Raw genomic sequence first — 19,682 nt, 5'->3', positions numbered from 1 at the left:
TATGGACGCATGTATGTATGCGTGTATATCTGTTTGTATATACCCATAGACATGAATGCAGTGGTGTTTCCATGACTGTGTTCGATACATTAAGAAATTTTGAGTATCCACAGTTAGAAATGTTTCAAGTATCAAGAAGAGCACTCTTTTCACACTGTCTGTAAGTATACGTATGTGTGTGGGCTTGTGTATGCACGTGTGTGTATGCATATATATATATATATATATATATATATATATATATATGTACCCATACATATATAAAAAAGGAGCACTCCGTCGGTTATGACGACGAGGGTCCCAGCTGATACGATCAACAGAACAGACTGCTTTCTCGTGAAATTAACGTGCAAGTGGCTGCGCACTCCACAGACACGTGTACCCTTAACGTAATTCTCAGGAATATTCAGCGTGACTCAAAGTGTGACGAGGCCGGTCATTTGAAATACAGGTACTACTCAGGTACTACTCAATTATATATATATAATTGTGATTCAGATGAATTAGGTACTTAAATTCAAGCACCAAATCAGTGTATCCGTACAACCCAAAGTAAGGTGAATACAACCAAAATAAACAACAGGATATCAACGGCTGATGCCGTACGATCGTTTCAAGCGGCTCCATTTAATTGAACAGAGCAATCATTACATCAATTTAAATGCAGGGCTATCTTCAGCTGCATAAATGTTAGAGCATTTGAGCAAAATTATATTAATGTGTCAAACTGATTAAAAATTCTTTTTATTTATTTATGCAGCTGAGGATGGCTCTGCCTTTAAATTGATGTAATAATTGCATTGTTCAATTAAATGGATCCGCTTGAAATGGTCGTACTGCATCACTTCTTGATATCCCGTTGCTTATTTTTATTATATATACACACACACACACACACACACATATATATATATATATATATATATATATATATACATATAAATTATTAACGTGATTCTTATCCTTAATATATATATATATATATATATATATATATATATATATGTGTGTGTGTGTGTGTGTGTGTGTGTGTGTGTGTGTGTGTGTGTGTGTGTGTGTGTGTGTGTGTGTAACAATTAGAAAATGGAGGATAATATGCTGAACCCAACTACTTGCAGACGGTGTATCCCGTTGAATTCATTAATTTAATTCATAGCAAAAGTGCCAAAAAAAGGAAGAAAAGAAAAAGAAAGAAAAAACCAAAGCACATGGTTTACATATAGAAGTACAAAGTACATAAGGAATTAGAGGATGAACAGAAGTTTAATCTTACAGCTGTTTCGGCCTAGTTTTAGCAAGCCCCATTCTATCCGAATATTCCTCTCCGGAGTGATTATCGGATGACATTTTGAAATGGGGTTACATGCCCGAACCTCTAGGCCTCTTCAGAGATTCACAAAGGGTTTCATACAAATGTAGAACAAGAGGTCAAAACAGAGGTGTGGTAGGGACCAGGAGAAAAACAACAGCAAAAATAAGATAGAAATAAAAATTAAAAATAAAATTAATATCAAAATATAAATAAAAATAAAAATAAAAATAAAAATAAGGGTACAGCAGGAAAAAAAAATAATAATAATAAAGAATACATAAATGAAGGTATAGCATGTGGGACATGCAAAAATATAAAAAAGATATATGTCAAAAAGCCCTTAAAAATACAAGGCACCCAAAAAGCCTACAAACATTATAGATAGGTCGCTATAGGCACTCCAATGCATATCTATATGTGTGGGTTCGTGTGCACAGCCTTACTCGGATGTCCCCTTACTCTCATGTGTGCATATACAAGTTTTTATAAGCAAACATTCCACCACATACGTTGTTTGTGGCATCAGCTCTATTAGCCGTATCTAGAAAGCTGTAAGTGTTTTTTAGAAAGGAAGTTTTGTTGAGTGTGTCTGTGTCATTTCTGTATATATTGGAAGGTTCTATGTAGAAGTTCATTTTATACAAGTTATTAATGTTCTAGTAGCAATAACAGTGATGGTGACGATGACGGTGACAACAACAACAACAATAACAACAACAACAACAACAACAATAATATGCCAAACTTTCAAACTTAGCGGTGTAAGATATCCTGTTGCCTCTTCCAACGGCTCTACCATTCTGCTGCTAATGGGGGAGGGTTAATTACTACCGTTAACTTCCTCCTTCCAATTGGGCAACTATTGTTTTAAACTGCCTACGCTTAGCTACGGTTGGATAGCCACTGGCCGGTCCGACGTGCTTGTATATATATGTAGTTATATGCTTAAATATGTATATAAAGAAAGAGGGGCTCGAAAAAAGGTACGGAAGAAAAATATTCACGAACACACTTGAATTTTTGTCAAGAATAGGAAAACAAAACCGGAATTATTTTCTATTCTAGGCACAAGACCCGAAATTCTGGGGGAGGTGGTCAGTCGATTAGACCGACCCCTGTACGCAACTGGTACTTAATTTATCAACTCAGAATGTAAAGATTCATGAAATACCGCTAGACATATCGCCCGGCGTGCTAACGTTTCTTATCTCTTTATTGTCCACAAGGAGCTAAACATAGAGGGGACAAACAAGGACAGACAAAGGGATTAAGTTGATTACATCGAACTCAGTGCGTAACTAGTACTTAATGTATCGACCTCGAAAGGTTGAAAGGCAAAGTCGACTTCGGTGGAATTTGAACTCAGAACGTAACGGCAGACGAAATACTGCTAAGCATTTTGCCCGGCGTGCTAACGTTTCTGCCAGCACGCCGCCTTGAAAGCAAAACCGGAAATTGACTAAAGAATGATGTACACCGCTATTCTCTTGCCGTGGGTGTTAAAATGTCAGTCAGGAATGCATAAAATATTCAGAAGTACTGCTTTGAGAGATTAAACTATTTATTGTCCAAATGGTCTTTTAACCAACAGAGTTGTACGTTTGTCGCCATATGTTAGAATTTAAATATAATCTCATTGTCCAGATGAGACAAATATAATGGTTTCTAAATTTAGAAAGATTCTCTCGAATTCTACTCAAATATGTCTTTAATGCTTTAGCATGTTTAAGCTATACACAAAAAAAAATGTTCTGTAACTGAATATTTTTAACATTTCATTTAGTACAAACATATTTTTATCATTTTATAGATAATGTAATGGGGGTCTTTTTCTCATATGATATATGCATCTGCACATTGATATGTATCAATATTCGCTTGATTTCTCATGCAGTCATACATGGAGATATTTACACTACAGATACGCATGCATATACATAACCATACAAGTATATATATATATATATATATATATATATATATATATATATATATATATATATATATACATACATACATACATACATACATACATACATACATACATACATACATACATACATATGTATATATACATATTCATACACACAAACATACATATATACACATACATTTGTATATATATATATATATATATATATATGTGTGTGTGTGTGTGTGTGTGTGTGTGTGTGTGTGTGTGTGTGTGTGTGTGTGTGTGTATGTGTGTGTGTATGTATGTATGTATGCGAGTGTGTGTGTGTATATGTATTTGTATTTATGTATGCAAACATTTATAGATTTTGCTTTGTCTTAAAGGCTCACTACAAGTGTATCGTCTGATATTTAATAATTTTATTGATATTAGTCTGTGTGTGTGTGTTTGTGTGCGTGTATGTGTGTTTGTGTGCGTGCGTGCGTGTGTGTTTGTGTGCGTGTGTGCGTATGCGTGTGTGCATATATGTATGTATGCATGTATCTATGTATATACACGCACACTCATAAACGCAGACATACATATATCAATATCAACCCTCTAAGAATGGTAAAACACTATCAAAATATTGATTATTTCCAGTACGGATGTATGCATTTCCATCGATGACTACAGTGGCGCAGTTCCTGCTATCTACTCGTAATTGATGGGCTACAATATACCATATCCAACGAGCATGTCAGAATTACTAAAATCATTCTGTATAACATGTATAAGGCGCAATCCATATACATGATGCACCATCATATATACTGAACATTAGTCATAAACGTTGAAAAAGGATTGTCTAAATATATTAGTGAAGAGCGATTGTACTGATATAAACTTCGTTATTTAAAATGAATAAATAAATATAAGTACTATTGATGTAAAAAAAAAGATAGCCCTTGCAATAAAGCTTATAAATATGTGAATATATTCCATGTAATGTTACCAATTATTATTGGGCATTTCGACCTTATATATATATATATATATATATATATATATATATACTCGCGCGTGTGTGTGTGTGTGTGTGTGTGTGTATGAATATATACATATATTTTTTATTCTTATACTCATATACACAAGCAGGCGCGGCAGTGTGGTAAGCAGATTGCTTCCCAACTACATGACTCCGGATCCAGTCCCACTGCGTGGCACCATGGAAAAGTATCTTCTATAGCCAGTGAGTAGATTTGGTAGACGGAAACTAAAAGAAGCCCGCCGTGTATATATATATATATATATATATATATATATATAGTGTTTGCGTGTGTGTGTGTGTATATATATGTGTGTGTGTTTGTATGCCTGTATGTATGCTTGTATGTGTGTGTGTCTTTGTGTCTGTGTTTGTCCCCCATCACCGCTTGACAATCGGTGTTGGTATTTTTACGTCCCCGTAAACTAGCGGTTCACCAAATGAGAATGATATAATAAGTCCTAGGTTTAATAAATAAGTCCTGGGATTGATTTGTCCGACTAAAAAACCCTTCAAGGCGGTGCTCCAGCTTGGCTGCAGTTACATGACTGAAACAAGTATAAGAATATATAAGAATATATAAACATATACATACATTTACACACAGGTGTGTGAGTGTTTGTTTGTGTGTGTGTGTGTGTGTGTGTGTGTGTGTGTGTGTGTGTGTGTATGTGAGATATTCCGAAATACTTGAATTCCTTTAAATAGTGGAAGGTTCCGCCTTTCACTGAATCCAGTCTGTGACAATTACTGGTACAAACAATATTCATGTTTCGCAATTAATGATACAAAATATCATCCGACAATTTATGATATAAATTATCCGTCTAATAGAATATAATTGAAACACTTGAACTATGGTGAAACGACATTTCGTAGTCCGTTGCGTTTAACAATTTTTCATCCTTGGCACTTTGGCATTTCTCATTTGTTTTTGTGCTGGTGACAGAAAAATAGAGAATGAATAAAAGGCAGTAGTGTCAGGTATTTCGCAGATAAAGATATATGAAACTTGAAATGAAATTATTCTTATATGGCACCAAGTAAATGTTAGTTCAAGAGGTGCATGCATTAATTTGAAATACTATTTCCTGTTTAATTAAAATGATGCAGCGTTTAATGACACCAAATATTCAGACTTCAAAAGAACATTAACGCTGTAATCAAGACTTTATCAGAGGCTTTCTTCACACCAAGTTTTGACGAGTGTTTACTCCGTTATTTCATCTCATAAGTTAGTGTATGATTGAAATATTCGATTCAAAAGTGAAAGAAAAATGAATTTCACATTATTGAATGACAGCAACAACGAAAATATAACTTACAAGAAAAGGTTGTAAAAAATGATATTTGGCTAGATACGTGTGCAAACATATCTATTCCATACAAGTCAAATATTAGAGAATGGAGAAGTGTGAAAATGAATTACGATTCAATAGCTATTCACAGTGTCATAAGTTCTGTTAACTCTTGTATCTTACGAAACACAGGAATAACTGTGTAATCTTTAATATTTCTATCTTTCAGTAAACAATTAGAGTAAAATCTGATAAAACTATGATTTAGAATTTCGATCAATTCCTTTTTCTTTCCATAAAACAAAAGAATTTAAAATTGTCTTAAAGATAAACTATTTATACTTGATAGATAGGATAGAAAATAAAAGTGTATTATAAGCTGAACAAAAGCGGATTACAGAACAATTTAAGGTTACACTTTCCCTGGAACTATTTCCAACAGAAATTGATTCGTTTAAAATAATATCCTTCCACATAAACTTACCATTTTCTTAATTGAGTTTTCGGTAAATACTAAGTTATTCTATATCTAATTAAACTAATTTAATAAATCGCGATATATCTCTTATTAGCAAGATGTATGTAAATTAAAATATGATTCTAATAAAACAAGTATATAATAGTAATTCTGAAGTAAATTAATATTAAAAATCATACATTTCTTTAATAAAACAATTATGTTGTTTTCAGAAAGTACTTCATAGACTAAACTGTTAGGCTTCAATAATCTTTAGAGTAAAACTGCGTTCAATTCTACAAGGGCGGCGGGGTAGTACAATGTAGATGCTAATTTTCCGTATTAGATTTTTCTATTGAAATTCTTTACTAGTGTGCACATCTATTGCAACTACTTCTACGTCTTAACCGATGCTTTTGTATCATTACAGGGTGACCATGACTTAACTGATGAGTGTTGATCGTTAGTAGCAAGTAACATCAGCGCGTGGGATTCTCCATATTTCGACGCAGTTTTCGCATCGGTTCATTGTAGCTGTGATTGCAATTCGAATGTGCTGGACTGGAATTATCCCGATGGTGTTAGTGCTTTTCTTCTCTAGCTATTTTAACTATTAACGGTTTTGTTTAATTCTTCAACAAAAAACGATAGGATCACAGAAGATTTTCGAAAATCCCCGCCAATATCATCATCCAGTGAAGTTTGGTCACCTTGTATATGTTCATACCTGTTGTCATTATTTCATTATACTCCATACACACACTTTCCAATCACATCGATAATAATTGGATGTCGGTTAGTGTAATTGTTTCCATTATTAATTATCTCCTACATATGATATAATATATTCTATTAAGAAATAGTAAAGTCCATGCCATCATACGCAATGTAATGAGTCAAGTATATTTAATTGATTAAATTTGCACACGCACACCAAGATGAAACAAACAAAGCCAGCCTTAAAGCTTAATTCTAGTTAACCCAGTCAGAGGAGAAAATCCCAATATTTGAATGAAATAAAGGAGTCGAAAATGTTTATTCCTAAGAAGTCCAAAGCGAAGCATCGTCTTACAAGTTCTAGCTGATTGATAGAATGCTACTCCTGCAGAATGTATTCCTGGAATATTCCCTCCAGTCATTATATTATGAAATTAAATTTATTTAAATCAAATAAATCAAAAGTGAACGTCAGACACGGCATTGTTTTCAGTATATCTCATTGATTTTCTAACATATTGTATACGGTTAAAACTGATATTTTAATATTGTTCGTGCTTAAATTTCTTTTAAAATTTTAACAGAATAGCAATAATAATTTATAATAATTCAAAACCTCAATCTACCGCTAAATATGTCCCCTAGCCATTGCTTTCACTTTCTCAGCCAAGTTCCAGGAGACAATATCGTTAAAGTGGACTGAATTTAATCATTACGCCTTAGCAATTGATATATATAAAAGTACTTCAGCAATAGCAGTAGTATGCGTTTTATGTATTTCGATTAATAAAAGTTGTAACTTTCATCCATGTTCTGCAGTATTAGATAAATGATAAAGACAAAATTAGAATAACAACAAATTTGATAAAGAAAGACATAAATGTTTACCTTATGAACCTATCTCGGCGTACAGAGGTGTAAGAGAAGAGAACATCATTGAATAGCAGTGTGTACGAAATGGATGACAATGAAAAAGAACATTACTAGTCTTAAATTATAAATAATAATTGCTATTTCGTATTCAAACTAGGAAATGTATACACGAGTCAAGAAGGCACCTAATCAAGATCACAGATTTAATAGACCGAATGTACTGCAATATAATAATTGCAACTATAAACTACAAGGATGACGATATTAGTTCGGGGAATTATAATCATATCTCTGCAATAAGTTTTAATACTAAATCTAACCAGGCTCATCCCATGCTGTAAAAGTACAAAAATATCAAATTTAGTAACTATTAGAGAGAATATTATTCATTATATTCATGATAATGTTCCTTGAACTTGTAATACATTTAAACGTTAAGGCGGCGAGCTGGCAGAAACGTTACCACACCGGCGAAATGCTTAGCAGTATTTCCTCTGTCTGAGTTCAAATTACGTCTGTTCTGAGTTCAAATTCCGCAGAGGTCGACTTTGCCTTTCATCCTTATATTAAGTATCAGTTGTGGATATGTATGGATATGTTGACCCCTTCCCCTAAAATTTCGGACCTTGTGCCTAAAGTAGAAAAGAATACTTTTAAAAGTTATATAGCATCACTAAAATATTCTGAATGCAGTTGAGTACTTAAGCAAACTGAAAATGAATAATTATAGCATTTTACAAAAATAAGTTCAATATGCCTAAATTGTTAGTATATATCTAATAATGAAGAAAATATATTGCCTAATCCATAATTTGCTTAATTACTATATTCTTATTTATTCTGTCCAAAGACTTTATCCAATAGCATTTCATGAGAATGCACGCTGGCGTGTAACTTCAAGTCCGGAAAGAAAATATATGACTCTGTCGATGATAATCTACATAGGTTTTGCCTGATCTGAAATTAAAATTGATGATAATTCGGGTAGAATATCTAACATGGAAACATCTTGTTCTGATTACACATATTAGTTCAACAACATACACACATATATAAAATATCTCATTTTTAAAAATCATTGTCTTGATTCCAGTCTATAAACTTTTGTGTAAATCATATTAATCTATTTGCAAAAACGAGTATGTGGTAATCTTAGCTTCAACATTTGAAATCGTATTAAGATGATTATTAATTTATTCATTAATATTTACATATAAAATAATTTAATATTAAGATATTTTAGCTTACCTAAAAATGGGCCCTAAAGTATATTTATTTATGACCTTAATAATCAGAAACTCTCATTAATGTAATTACTGCTTCCAATAATATTCTAATATTACATTGTTTTCGTTAGTGAAGTAAGTCGCTTTATTATTCCCTCGCTTAATTACGATAGGGAAACTTCAAATTTCATCCGTCATTCGTTTTTCATTTGTTCCTTGTCTCATAAACGTATATGTTTGTCTCAAGTCGAAATCTTCTATCTCTTACTGGATGGAGGCACACTGAGCTTTTCAGACAAATTTGGATACCAAAATATTAAAATAGATTTGAAATATCTAATATCACAACTGAGAAATATAAATATGTTTATGCACACATATCCTTTTTTGAAACAGTTTATAAAAATTGTTTGTTCTGGATTAAATTTCATAAAGACAGATTTATATTCAAAATTGATTACTTATAAATGAAAACTAAATTCGTTTTCTCCAAAGCTGTAGAAGAACTCTATAAATTACTCATAAATCTTTCGAATATTTTTCATGGCTAATTCTTTGCTTCAAGCTATGTATCTAAGTATTCGCAACTGATATTTTCAAAATTTGTTCTCAGTTTTTCTTTCAATACTTCATGGTGGTCATATACACCAGAATATTAGTGCGCCTCTACTGAAATTTAGCGTTAATTTCTTTGAAAGAATATCATGTACATGAATTTATTTTCTTGTTAATTATATTTTAATTTTATTTGTTTATTTATCCACATGAACAAACATACACGTACACACATACACACATATACACGCACACTCAGAAACAAACTTACACGCACAGACACGCAAACGTGAGTTACTTTGAATGTATCATATTTTCTTTTGTTTTCTATAATGATTTATTTGATGTTATCTTTATTCCATTTTTTATTTCAAAGGCTAAAATATCATATTTTCATTCCAGATAAAACACGAAATCTGTTTTCTCAATAATATATACAAATGCTTTTATTTTCATGAAAGATTTTAAAAGTTTTGAATAACACGAGATTTCTCTCAAAAAGATTTGGTTGCTTTAATTTATGTGTAATCATTTGCATAAAAATGTCATATATAAAATTACAACCGAAAAAATTTAAACACATATACATGCTCTCATACATATATACATAAACATACATATACACACACACATACATACGCGCGCACACACAAACACACACAAACACACACACACACACACACACACACACACATATATATATATATATATATATATATATATATATATATATATATATATATATATATATATACATATATATATATATATATATACATATATATATATATATACAGAAGTAAATAGCCTTCGTCACATGTTGTAGATATCTATGTCAGATATCTATATTAGAGTGTAGATATCTGTATTAACAAACTTAGTACACAGAAATCACATCCTACCGTTGGGATACAATTATATTCAGTATCATCGCATTCATATATTCGGACATGACTTTTGAACTTGTGAAACATTTTGTAGCTTATTATTGAGTTTGTGTATACGTTTATATATTCACGTGGTATTTGTTAATGCTATAAATGGTATTCGACTTGTGCAAGAGCATTACACTCAAGAACATAGCATATACATGTACGTTTGCAGCACATATATTTAATGCGCTTATATAATTATATAGAGGCGGTAAAAGAAAGATAGCTAAACAGATAGATAGATAGATAGATAGATAGATAGATAGATAGATAGATAGATAGATAGATAGATAGATAGATAGATAGATAGATATTACAAATAAAAGGGTAATGGATTGTTGCTGATCCCTTAATTATGTAGATAGATAGATAGATAGATAGATAGATAGATAGATAGATAGATAGATAGATAGATAGATAGATAGACACTTAAGAACACAGTTTCTTGCCACGTCATCAATTTTAATATTTCGAGGTTTGCATGTGCCTAGTATAGATTATCTAGATCTGGGGTTCTCAACCATTTATTATCTATAGACCCCTTTTGTTACTATTTAATTCTGGTGGACCCCCATAGCCATTCGATGTTTAAAAACTAATTTTATAGAAACTTTTTTCAAAATTCTTATTTCGCTTTTTACTGATGTCAATCAGGGATTTTCAACCATTTTTATCTATATTCCCTTTTGATTACTATTTTTATTGTGGTGGAACCCCATATCCATCTGATGTTTAAAAATTAGTTTCATAGAAACTTCTTCCAAAATTCCTATTTTGTTCATCACACATTAATTTGTGTAGGTCGAACTATGTAAGATGTTAGGGAAAGAAACCTAGCTGTTTCTTGCAATACATACCAATAAAAAGTAATATTTTTTCAGGGGCCCTTAAAGTACTATTGTGGATCCCCTATTTACTATTTTGCTGCATGGACCCCAAAAATCTTATATGGACCCTTAGGGGCCGTATGGACCCCTAGTTGAGAACCACTGATCTAAATAAATTGTACCCCAATTATTCTCTCTCAACTGATGACGCAGCTAGTTGAACTCTTTACAGAGCCGACTTAATCGAAGAATTGAGGTTAAGTGTCCCAGTGATATTTCTATGTTTTCGTACGTACCTTTTCAATTGCATTTTAGGTGAGGTCTAAGACATTCATTTTGTTTAGTTCCCTTTTAACTACATTCTTGAGAAAACATTTTCTTCATGTATTTCAATAAATAACTATATTTAGCACCACAAACGTTGCATGTGTATGGCCTTGTAAATCAGTGGTTTAAAAATCATTCAATTTGGGTGAGTCAAATATCTAAGAAGTTTCATCAAATTTTAATTGTCTTGACTTGACTGTGTTTAGTATATTTTGTTAGAAAAATTGAAATCCTTCATTATCCACTTGTGATTGATGCCATGCCTGACTGGATTACCTTCAGAGTTAGGTTGATCCCCAAAACTGTCTTTTGTCAATGTATTGAAGAATACAACTTGAAAACATTACAAGCTCTTCTTCTGAAGGTAACTGAAACTACCGCATCGTTAGGAAGACTTACGTATCCCCAAAAGATATTTCAGGGCCACAAGCATCTCATCCATTACTTGTAAGTAACCTGAAGCAATGAGAACTGATTTGGCCTTCACCTGCAGACGAGTCCCATCCGCTGTTGATTGTCAACCTTCAAACAATTTGAGCTGATTTCAGCGACCATGTCTTCTTATAGGAATTAGCACACATTGTGGGTAACCACGGTAGCCGATTTATTTGGAGAATGAGACATGTTATCCTTTAAAAATAGCCTCATCAACAAAATATTTGGTGAGATATGTCAAGTCTGTCCTCCTAGGGCAATGTGTGTTCCACAACGAATGTTGTTCTTTGCTCCTCGATATAAGAAACATGTCTGATTGACGCAATGTTTTTGCCAGCTTCTTTGTGAAAGTGAGTCTACCTTTCAGATTCACCTGCATCTCCCAGACAGAGGTTTCATGTAATATAGAAAACTAATTTCCACAGCTATTTACATCGCGATGATTTTGTGTGCGTCTATGTTAGACTACATACACGCATACAACCTCTGACACACGCACACTCATACCTACATCCACTGGTTTATCAGGAAAGAAATAACCTCGTTTGCTTTTCAGATGGAATAATTAGTAGAAACAGACAGAGAGATTTGCAGTATTCAGTTGCATCTCTTGAGGTTTCAGGTTCAAACGTCACAATAGTAAACATTTTCTTACACACATCAAACGCAGATAATATTCATACGAGTTAAATCGCAAGGTTATGTCAAAAATTTATAGTTCTATGTCATTGTTAGAAATAAGATTATTTTGCAATAATCGTGAAACACATTATCAAATCAAGTCATAAAAATAATAAATTCATCCAACTTGAAAATCTCGTTACACAAACAAATGTTGACATCGTTTTTAATTTTTTTACAAATAAACGGAGTACATTTTAAATTATAACAGAAACAGTTGCTACATCTACGCGTAAATAAATAATCATATATATATATATATATATATATATATATATATATATATATATATATGTATGTATGTATGTATGTATGTATGTATGCGTGTATGTGTGTGTGTTAGTGTATGTGTCTGTGTGTATACACATACATACAATTAGTACAATTAAAATGAGAACAACATATAGGTAGTATTGGTATAAAATAAATATATACATTACATTATATTTTAGTTGCATATTTTCTTCCAAATTTTTATAATTTTCTCTTTTGTTATTGTTGCAATCTAATTTTCTATTGAATCTTTACTTTCCATTTATTACTATATTTATTTATTCTTATAAATGTTTTATTGCTTTCTATAATGTATGACCCTAGATACGTAAGTATTTTACATATTATTTCAGTTTATTTTCACAATATATTTCGCTATGTATGCACACATATATATATATATATATATATATATATATATATATATATATATATATATATATATATATATATATATATATATATATATACATATACATATATATGTATATGTATATATGTATATATGTATATCCGTTTTTTAAAGTAGTACATGAATTTTTGTTCTAAATTTCATTTATTTTCTTTTGCAGGTAAGTACAATTTCTGTCATAAGATATTGGTAAGATAAAATTTATTTATTTATTTTCGACTGCTGATTTCGGAAGATTTCAATAAAATGTAAAAATACTTCAATAAATTCAAGATGTAAAAACTGGAAGGTAAAACAAAAATACTCAAAAAAGATTATAGAAAATATTTCAATATTTTACACTAAAATCCATTAATATAGAAAAAAATTTAACAGTACGTAAATATGTTAGAAAATTCCATTTCATAAACAAAGACCCATATTTCTTTCTTTTCTGCATTAAGGAATGTTATAATATTTGTTTAACTTTGTGATGTTCCATTACATTCTTTCGCACCGTCATAAGTCCATTACACATTTCTTGAGACATCATTGATTCATTACATCTCTTTGGTACATTAAGCAAAAATGAAATTGCCATCATAACCATAAGCAAGTGTCATTACTGTAAATAGAAATGTATAGAAATCATCGATGTATGAAGATTCTTCATTTATTAAGAGTAAATACAACGTAAACGTCATGCTTATTTGAAGTTCTACTGCCATCACTGGTGCAAAGATTAAAATGTTTGTCTCACATTAAGATCAAATTATGTTTACACCAGAGCAAAGTATAGAATTTATTCTATATATCCTTTATACTGATAATCCTCAAAATCAATTAGTGTACAAAAAGTAAAACATACATATTAGTAAAAGATAGCTAATTCGTGACGTTAGTGTCGATAAACTATTAAGTGTTATTGATTTATATTTCGAGTTTCATATATGTACTGAGATTATGGAATAGATAAAGGTCACACGTTTCGATAAATTATTATTGAAAAAAATTTAAATACATAGAGAAAAGATTTCCAATTATACCCTTCTTTGTTGCCACAAATTTACATAAAATCACGCTGATAATTGATCAAATTCACAGCAGGATAAGGGTTGGGCAACTGCGAATTTCTTCTGTCGGATTGTCAGTCGAATAATTCATTTTCTTTTGTTGGGAAGACAAATATATACATGAAACGTTATATAAAATTTAGTTAAAATCGTTTTTGGTGAGTAGTAATTTTGTATTGGAATGAACTTGTGACCTAGTTTTCATACCTAGTGAGATTTCATTACTTTATATCGTAAAAAATTTTGGAACGACATCATTATATTTCCAAACCATTGCACATGTATCTTGTAGTAGAGTTTGGGGTTGCCCCAAGCTTTGAAACTGAAATTGATTAGATGTAAATTAACCATGACAATGCACATACATTTAATTCAAATCGGCTAACCTTGTCACACATGTTACGCTATCCGCCTGAGGATTATGTTTAAAATAGGAATACATTAAGCATTATACTGTAATATATTCCCATGATTTTTTTTTTTTTTTTCACTTTTTGGAACATTGACTCTCGAAGCAATCTGCGTAAAGCTATAAATAATAGTATGCAAATATTGGGTTGAAAAACCCATTAATTTAGAAAAGAAATCGAAGTCTGCCCTTGTAACTCGAATCCACATTTCCAGTAGACATGAAGGCGTGCAATCTTTGATCCAAAACAATCCTTCTAATTTCTCAATCCATTTAAGAAACTTTATTCTTACCAGCGAGAATTGTACGTTATGACGATATAAGAGTTTTATAAACTTCCAACAGACCCAGAAATAATCTTGTGTTTTTGAAACATTAGCTCGTGTGGCACATCACATGGAAATTTATAAACTCTGTCCTACAGGCAATCTTCAGCTTTTTCTACCCAAAAAGATTTTGCAACCCAATACCTACATACTATTCTTCGTAGTTTTATGTGTTGTGCTTCGAAGGAGCCGATGCTCCAAAACAAAATTATTTCACATTCTCTTGAAAGTTTATAAAAATACTTATTAATAGATAAATCATTCATAGATTTCACCGATCAATATTCAGAATTTATTGTAAGAGCTTTAGCGCTTTTGCAATTTCTCTTTGATTTTATTTCATGGTTCCAAATATTATCAGGAAAGAATTCCATCAGCATGATACACGAATACGTATTTTTATACGCACCCTCCTTTGTTGACTAATTCATTGCCAGTAGTGACGATTTCGTTTATCAACTGATTTGTGTATAAAATTGCCCTTTTCAGTCATTCTATTTAATAACTGTAGGGAAGTTGACGGTGTCTATTCAGTCCATTTTTTCTTCCAAAACATATTGTGGCATCTATGCACTTAGGATTTATGCGGATCTTTATTTCGACATTCCCACTACCTTCTATTCCTTAAACTATTACATGATCATTCTGGCTTGAGTTTTAAGTAGTTAAGATAGTATTTTCTAACCACATAAAATTGGCATGTGTTAATCGAAATATCTAAAAAAGAAACTGAACTTTTGTGCACCGGAGTTGCAACACTTCCCTTAAAATAAGTCAGTTTTATTTACAATAGTAATTATCAGTCGAGTATTTTATCACATGGTCGATCATGCCATTTCAACTTGCTAATAACTGTATGTCATGAATTTAAAGATTAATGCAAGAATTTAAATATTAAAATACTAAGATTAACATTACTATGAAAAATTTATTTAAAGATTAAATACGCATTCATACTGTGAAATCCAACACAGTAATGCATTATATGTGAGTTCTAGAAAATGGCCTGATATTAATAATATACGGTTGTAGTTTTATATGTTGAATTAATAATATACTTCTCAAAGATAATAAATTTTATAGATATAAAGTATCATTTTAATGGTTGTCTTTTTATTTTCCAAATACATTTCAAAGCATAGAAATACTGCAGCTCATTTAAGGTTACTATTTCCAGACAACTGCGTAATTCTTACGATTTCCGTACAAAGTTCCTTGAGATTAAAAAAAAACATGTACTTTACATGTACTGTACTTTACGAATGTAGCGTAGGTATTTATCATTAGCTAACTGTTGTGGTGGTTAAGAGAAACCTAAGAGCCAAATAGTAAGGAGATAGTAAATAAATTTTCAAACGTTCATTAATCAAATCAAAATGGATTTACAAATTTTTTTGGATAAGAATCGTTAGCAATCATTATTGATATGTATTGCAGTTTCAAGCACCAGACAGATAGATAGATAGATAGATAGATAGATAGATAGATAGATAGATAGATAGATAGATAGATAGATAGATATCATCGGTTATTTACAGTTAATAATATTGATGTTCCCTTGCAGAATTTGAAAACGACAAATATTTTATATTGATATAAGAAAAGTTATAAATAAGGTTATTGTTGTTACATAATATTAACACTATATTAACGCAATTGGAAAAAGCAAAATGAAAAAGAATTATAATAATTGATTTATTGATCTCGAATATATTCTGAATATTAATACTTTCTTAAATATTAACTGCATTAATAAGTATTTCTTGTTAAATTCAACATTCATCAGACATTAATGTAGATAAATATAATAACGGCATAGATTGGTATCTGATCAATACTTCTGTGTGGATTATAATATAATTAAAACAAAGATTAAAATAAGCATGAAGGTATATTTTATATTGCTACATGATTAATTAGTTCTGTTATTTACTGTCAGTTTACACGCTTAGCAGTTACATAAACCATAATTCAATTTCAGTTAGGCGTTTGATTAAAAAATATATAAAACAGCTATATAAAACTCGCGCTTCTAATACAATTATAAGATTGATAGATTTTCTTTATTTAGTCGTGAAACATCAAAATAATTATATATATTAACCTCATCCTTGACAGGATAGTTATAAATGATATTACAAAAATAAAATAAACTAGAGAATATGAATAAAATCTGAACAAAGATATTACTTAAATTACAGCAATTCTATTGCAGACAACTAATCCACAAACATACCTAGTAATGATAATAAGTTGTAATAATAATTATCGAGTAATCATAATAACAATGACTTCGATATATATATAATATATATATATATATATGTGGGGGGGGGGTCTGTGTGTGTGTGGGGGGTGTCTGTGTGTGTATGTGTGTGTGTGTGTGTGTGTGTGTATACATACACTCACACATACATAAATGAGAAAATACACATTAAGTAAATGTTAAAAATGAAATATATATATGTATATATATACACACATATACATATATATACATCTGTGTGTATGCATATGTAAATATAAATGTATATATTTTTTTTTTTTTTTTTTTTTTCATGCTTAATGGAAGAAGTACGAATTTGTTATTGTTAAATGTCGTTTGTGCAACCGAAATAATAGCGCGTGTGTAGATTTTATATTAATAGAACAGTTACTAGTGTAAGCAACTATTTAGAGTTCTGATACTCGAAATACTCAGCCACGTTTACGATAATTCAATGCGTGTGTAGATTCGTTGCTAAAATATCGTAACATTCTACTACACTGCTGGCAAAGATCCCAGTATATACAAATGTATATCTATATATCACACACAGATACGAATGTACTACGTACTTTTGCACACACATATATATGTCTGAATGTGTATGTGTTTGTGTATATGTATTTATATGAATATACAACCCTTTTCTATTCAAGTAGAAGTGGTAGCTTGTAAATATCTAGTCGCCATATGATAGTACGCTTTCAAGCTATAACTTTGTGATTTTTAAGATAACATGTCCACTGAGGAAGGGGAACAAAACTACTTGAAGATATTACCTTCCCATCAGGTCTGACTTTGTTGGCAAATTATTTACAATGCTATCAGTAAAAAAGATTTTCTTGGCGGTCGTAGTAAAAGTACACAAGGACACGGTTGTCTTCTCACCTCCTTTAAAAATATAAGATACTGGTGGAACATTCGAATAAAAGTAGCACTCAAGAACAAGCACAATAAGAACTGATATTGTTCTAATAGATATAGCAGTTATCCATAATGTTGAATCAATGGGGAACGTTTGCGTTAGGTTTTCATTTGTACCTATTAATGCATATATATATATGCATATATACGTATATATACATCCATAGCATGAGTAAATTAATATACACGTCCACAAAACTCATACATTAAGTGTCATGCTTAGTCTGACATTCTGGAACTACTTTAAAACAAACAAAGAAATCTTTTCGGCGTTAATGAACGGTGTAAATTCTACGAAGACCAATTCAAATAATTCTCCACAGAAACATTCTTCATATACATGCTTACAAAAAATCATAGACACACAAGACTGATAATTTATAAGTTAACTAAAATTTATATTTGAAATTAACTGTAAAGTAAGAGAGAAATTTCTCTACTGCATTGATAGCTGCTTTTCTCAAAACTTTATGAATATTAGTTACCATTCGGTGTTTAATGTGAAATAGATGATACTAAGAACTTGATAAAGTTATAAAGTTATATAATTATTCTGATTCTATTTACCATTTTTGCAGAGCTTAAGGTATAAAACCTGAATCCCACAAAGATTATTACATATACCGTAAATAATCTTAAGTACAAAGGAGATTCACTATTTCAGTTTTAGGTTATTGCATGATCAATGGAAATGAATTTATGCCAGTTATTGCTGTCGTTATTTTCCTTCAGGTCAGTCCTACTTCAAAAGACCTGCGACTAAAGTAATTTCGGTCGTACCATATCGTCGTTTTCTATGTGATTTGTTTAGTATTACACAATGCTATATAAATATATATACACACACACACACACACACACACACACACACACACACACACACACACACACATATACACACACACAAATATATATATATATATATATATATATATATATATATATATATATATATATATATATATATATATATATATATATATATATATATATATAGTACTTGTGGATCTTGTAGAAGTGTAACTTAATCAACGGCAGGAAGCTCCCATATACATTGATGGGCGGCTTCTAGGTTAAATGGAGGGTTGAACCAGATTATCTTGCTATTTCTGGTCGTCTTCTCTTTTATTTTTGGTTAGTTAATAAAATAACTCTTTTAATCTGAGCCAAAGACGGTTCGTATGCGTTTGTCGGTCTGTTAGAAATACTATTCAGACATCATTACCAAGTTCACAGAAGCATCTAACATTGCACGCTGCAACAGATGCAAACATGTATCTGCACAAATTTCAATCCAAGCGTGTAACTTTCGAAACCCTACCAGTTGCCCTCAAGTGCTGTTCTGTACAGAGTCACCCTCACACTGTCCGATGGCATTACAAGGTACAATATGGGTTTTACGGTAAATGATATAAAGGTTAGATACACACAGCATAGG

At 31.1% G+C, this 19,682-nt stretch overlaps 1 protein-coding gene across 8 annotated transcripts in view; it reads left to right on the top strand.

Annotated features, from left to right (window-relative positions):
• The window catches only part of LOC106867486 (innexin unc-9), a 956,248-nt gene that overhangs the window by 443,475 nt on the left and 493,091 nt on the right, over window positions 1-19,682 (top strand). For 5 of the 8 annotated variants that reach the window (XR_016240718.1, XM_089347515.1, XM_089347511.1 and 2 more), the window contains one exon: window positions 6,440-6,589. The exons of the other annotated variants lie outside the window; for them this stretch is intronic. Coding sequence is in view for 4 of the 5 variants with exons in the window: in XM_089347515.1 (XP_089203641.1) it covers window positions 6,561-6,589 (29 nt within the window). In the remaining variant the exon portion in view is untranslated. The remainder of the gene's footprint in view (window positions 1-6,439; window positions 6,590-19,682) is intronic. 8 annotated transcript variants of the gene reach the window in all.

The sequence above is a fragment of the Octopus bimaculoides genome, chromosome 2 (genome assembly GCF_046866305.1).
Source record: "Octopus bimaculoides isolate indiv1 chromosome 2, ASM4686630v1, whole genome shotgun sequence".
In the NCBI taxonomy this organism is placed as follows: Eukaryota; Metazoa; Mollusca; class Cephalopoda; order Octopoda; family Octopodidae; genus Octopus; species Octopus bimaculoides.
The sequence above is the reverse complement of the archived record's forward strand: the minus strand, read 5'-3'. Positions and strand labels throughout refer to the sequence as shown.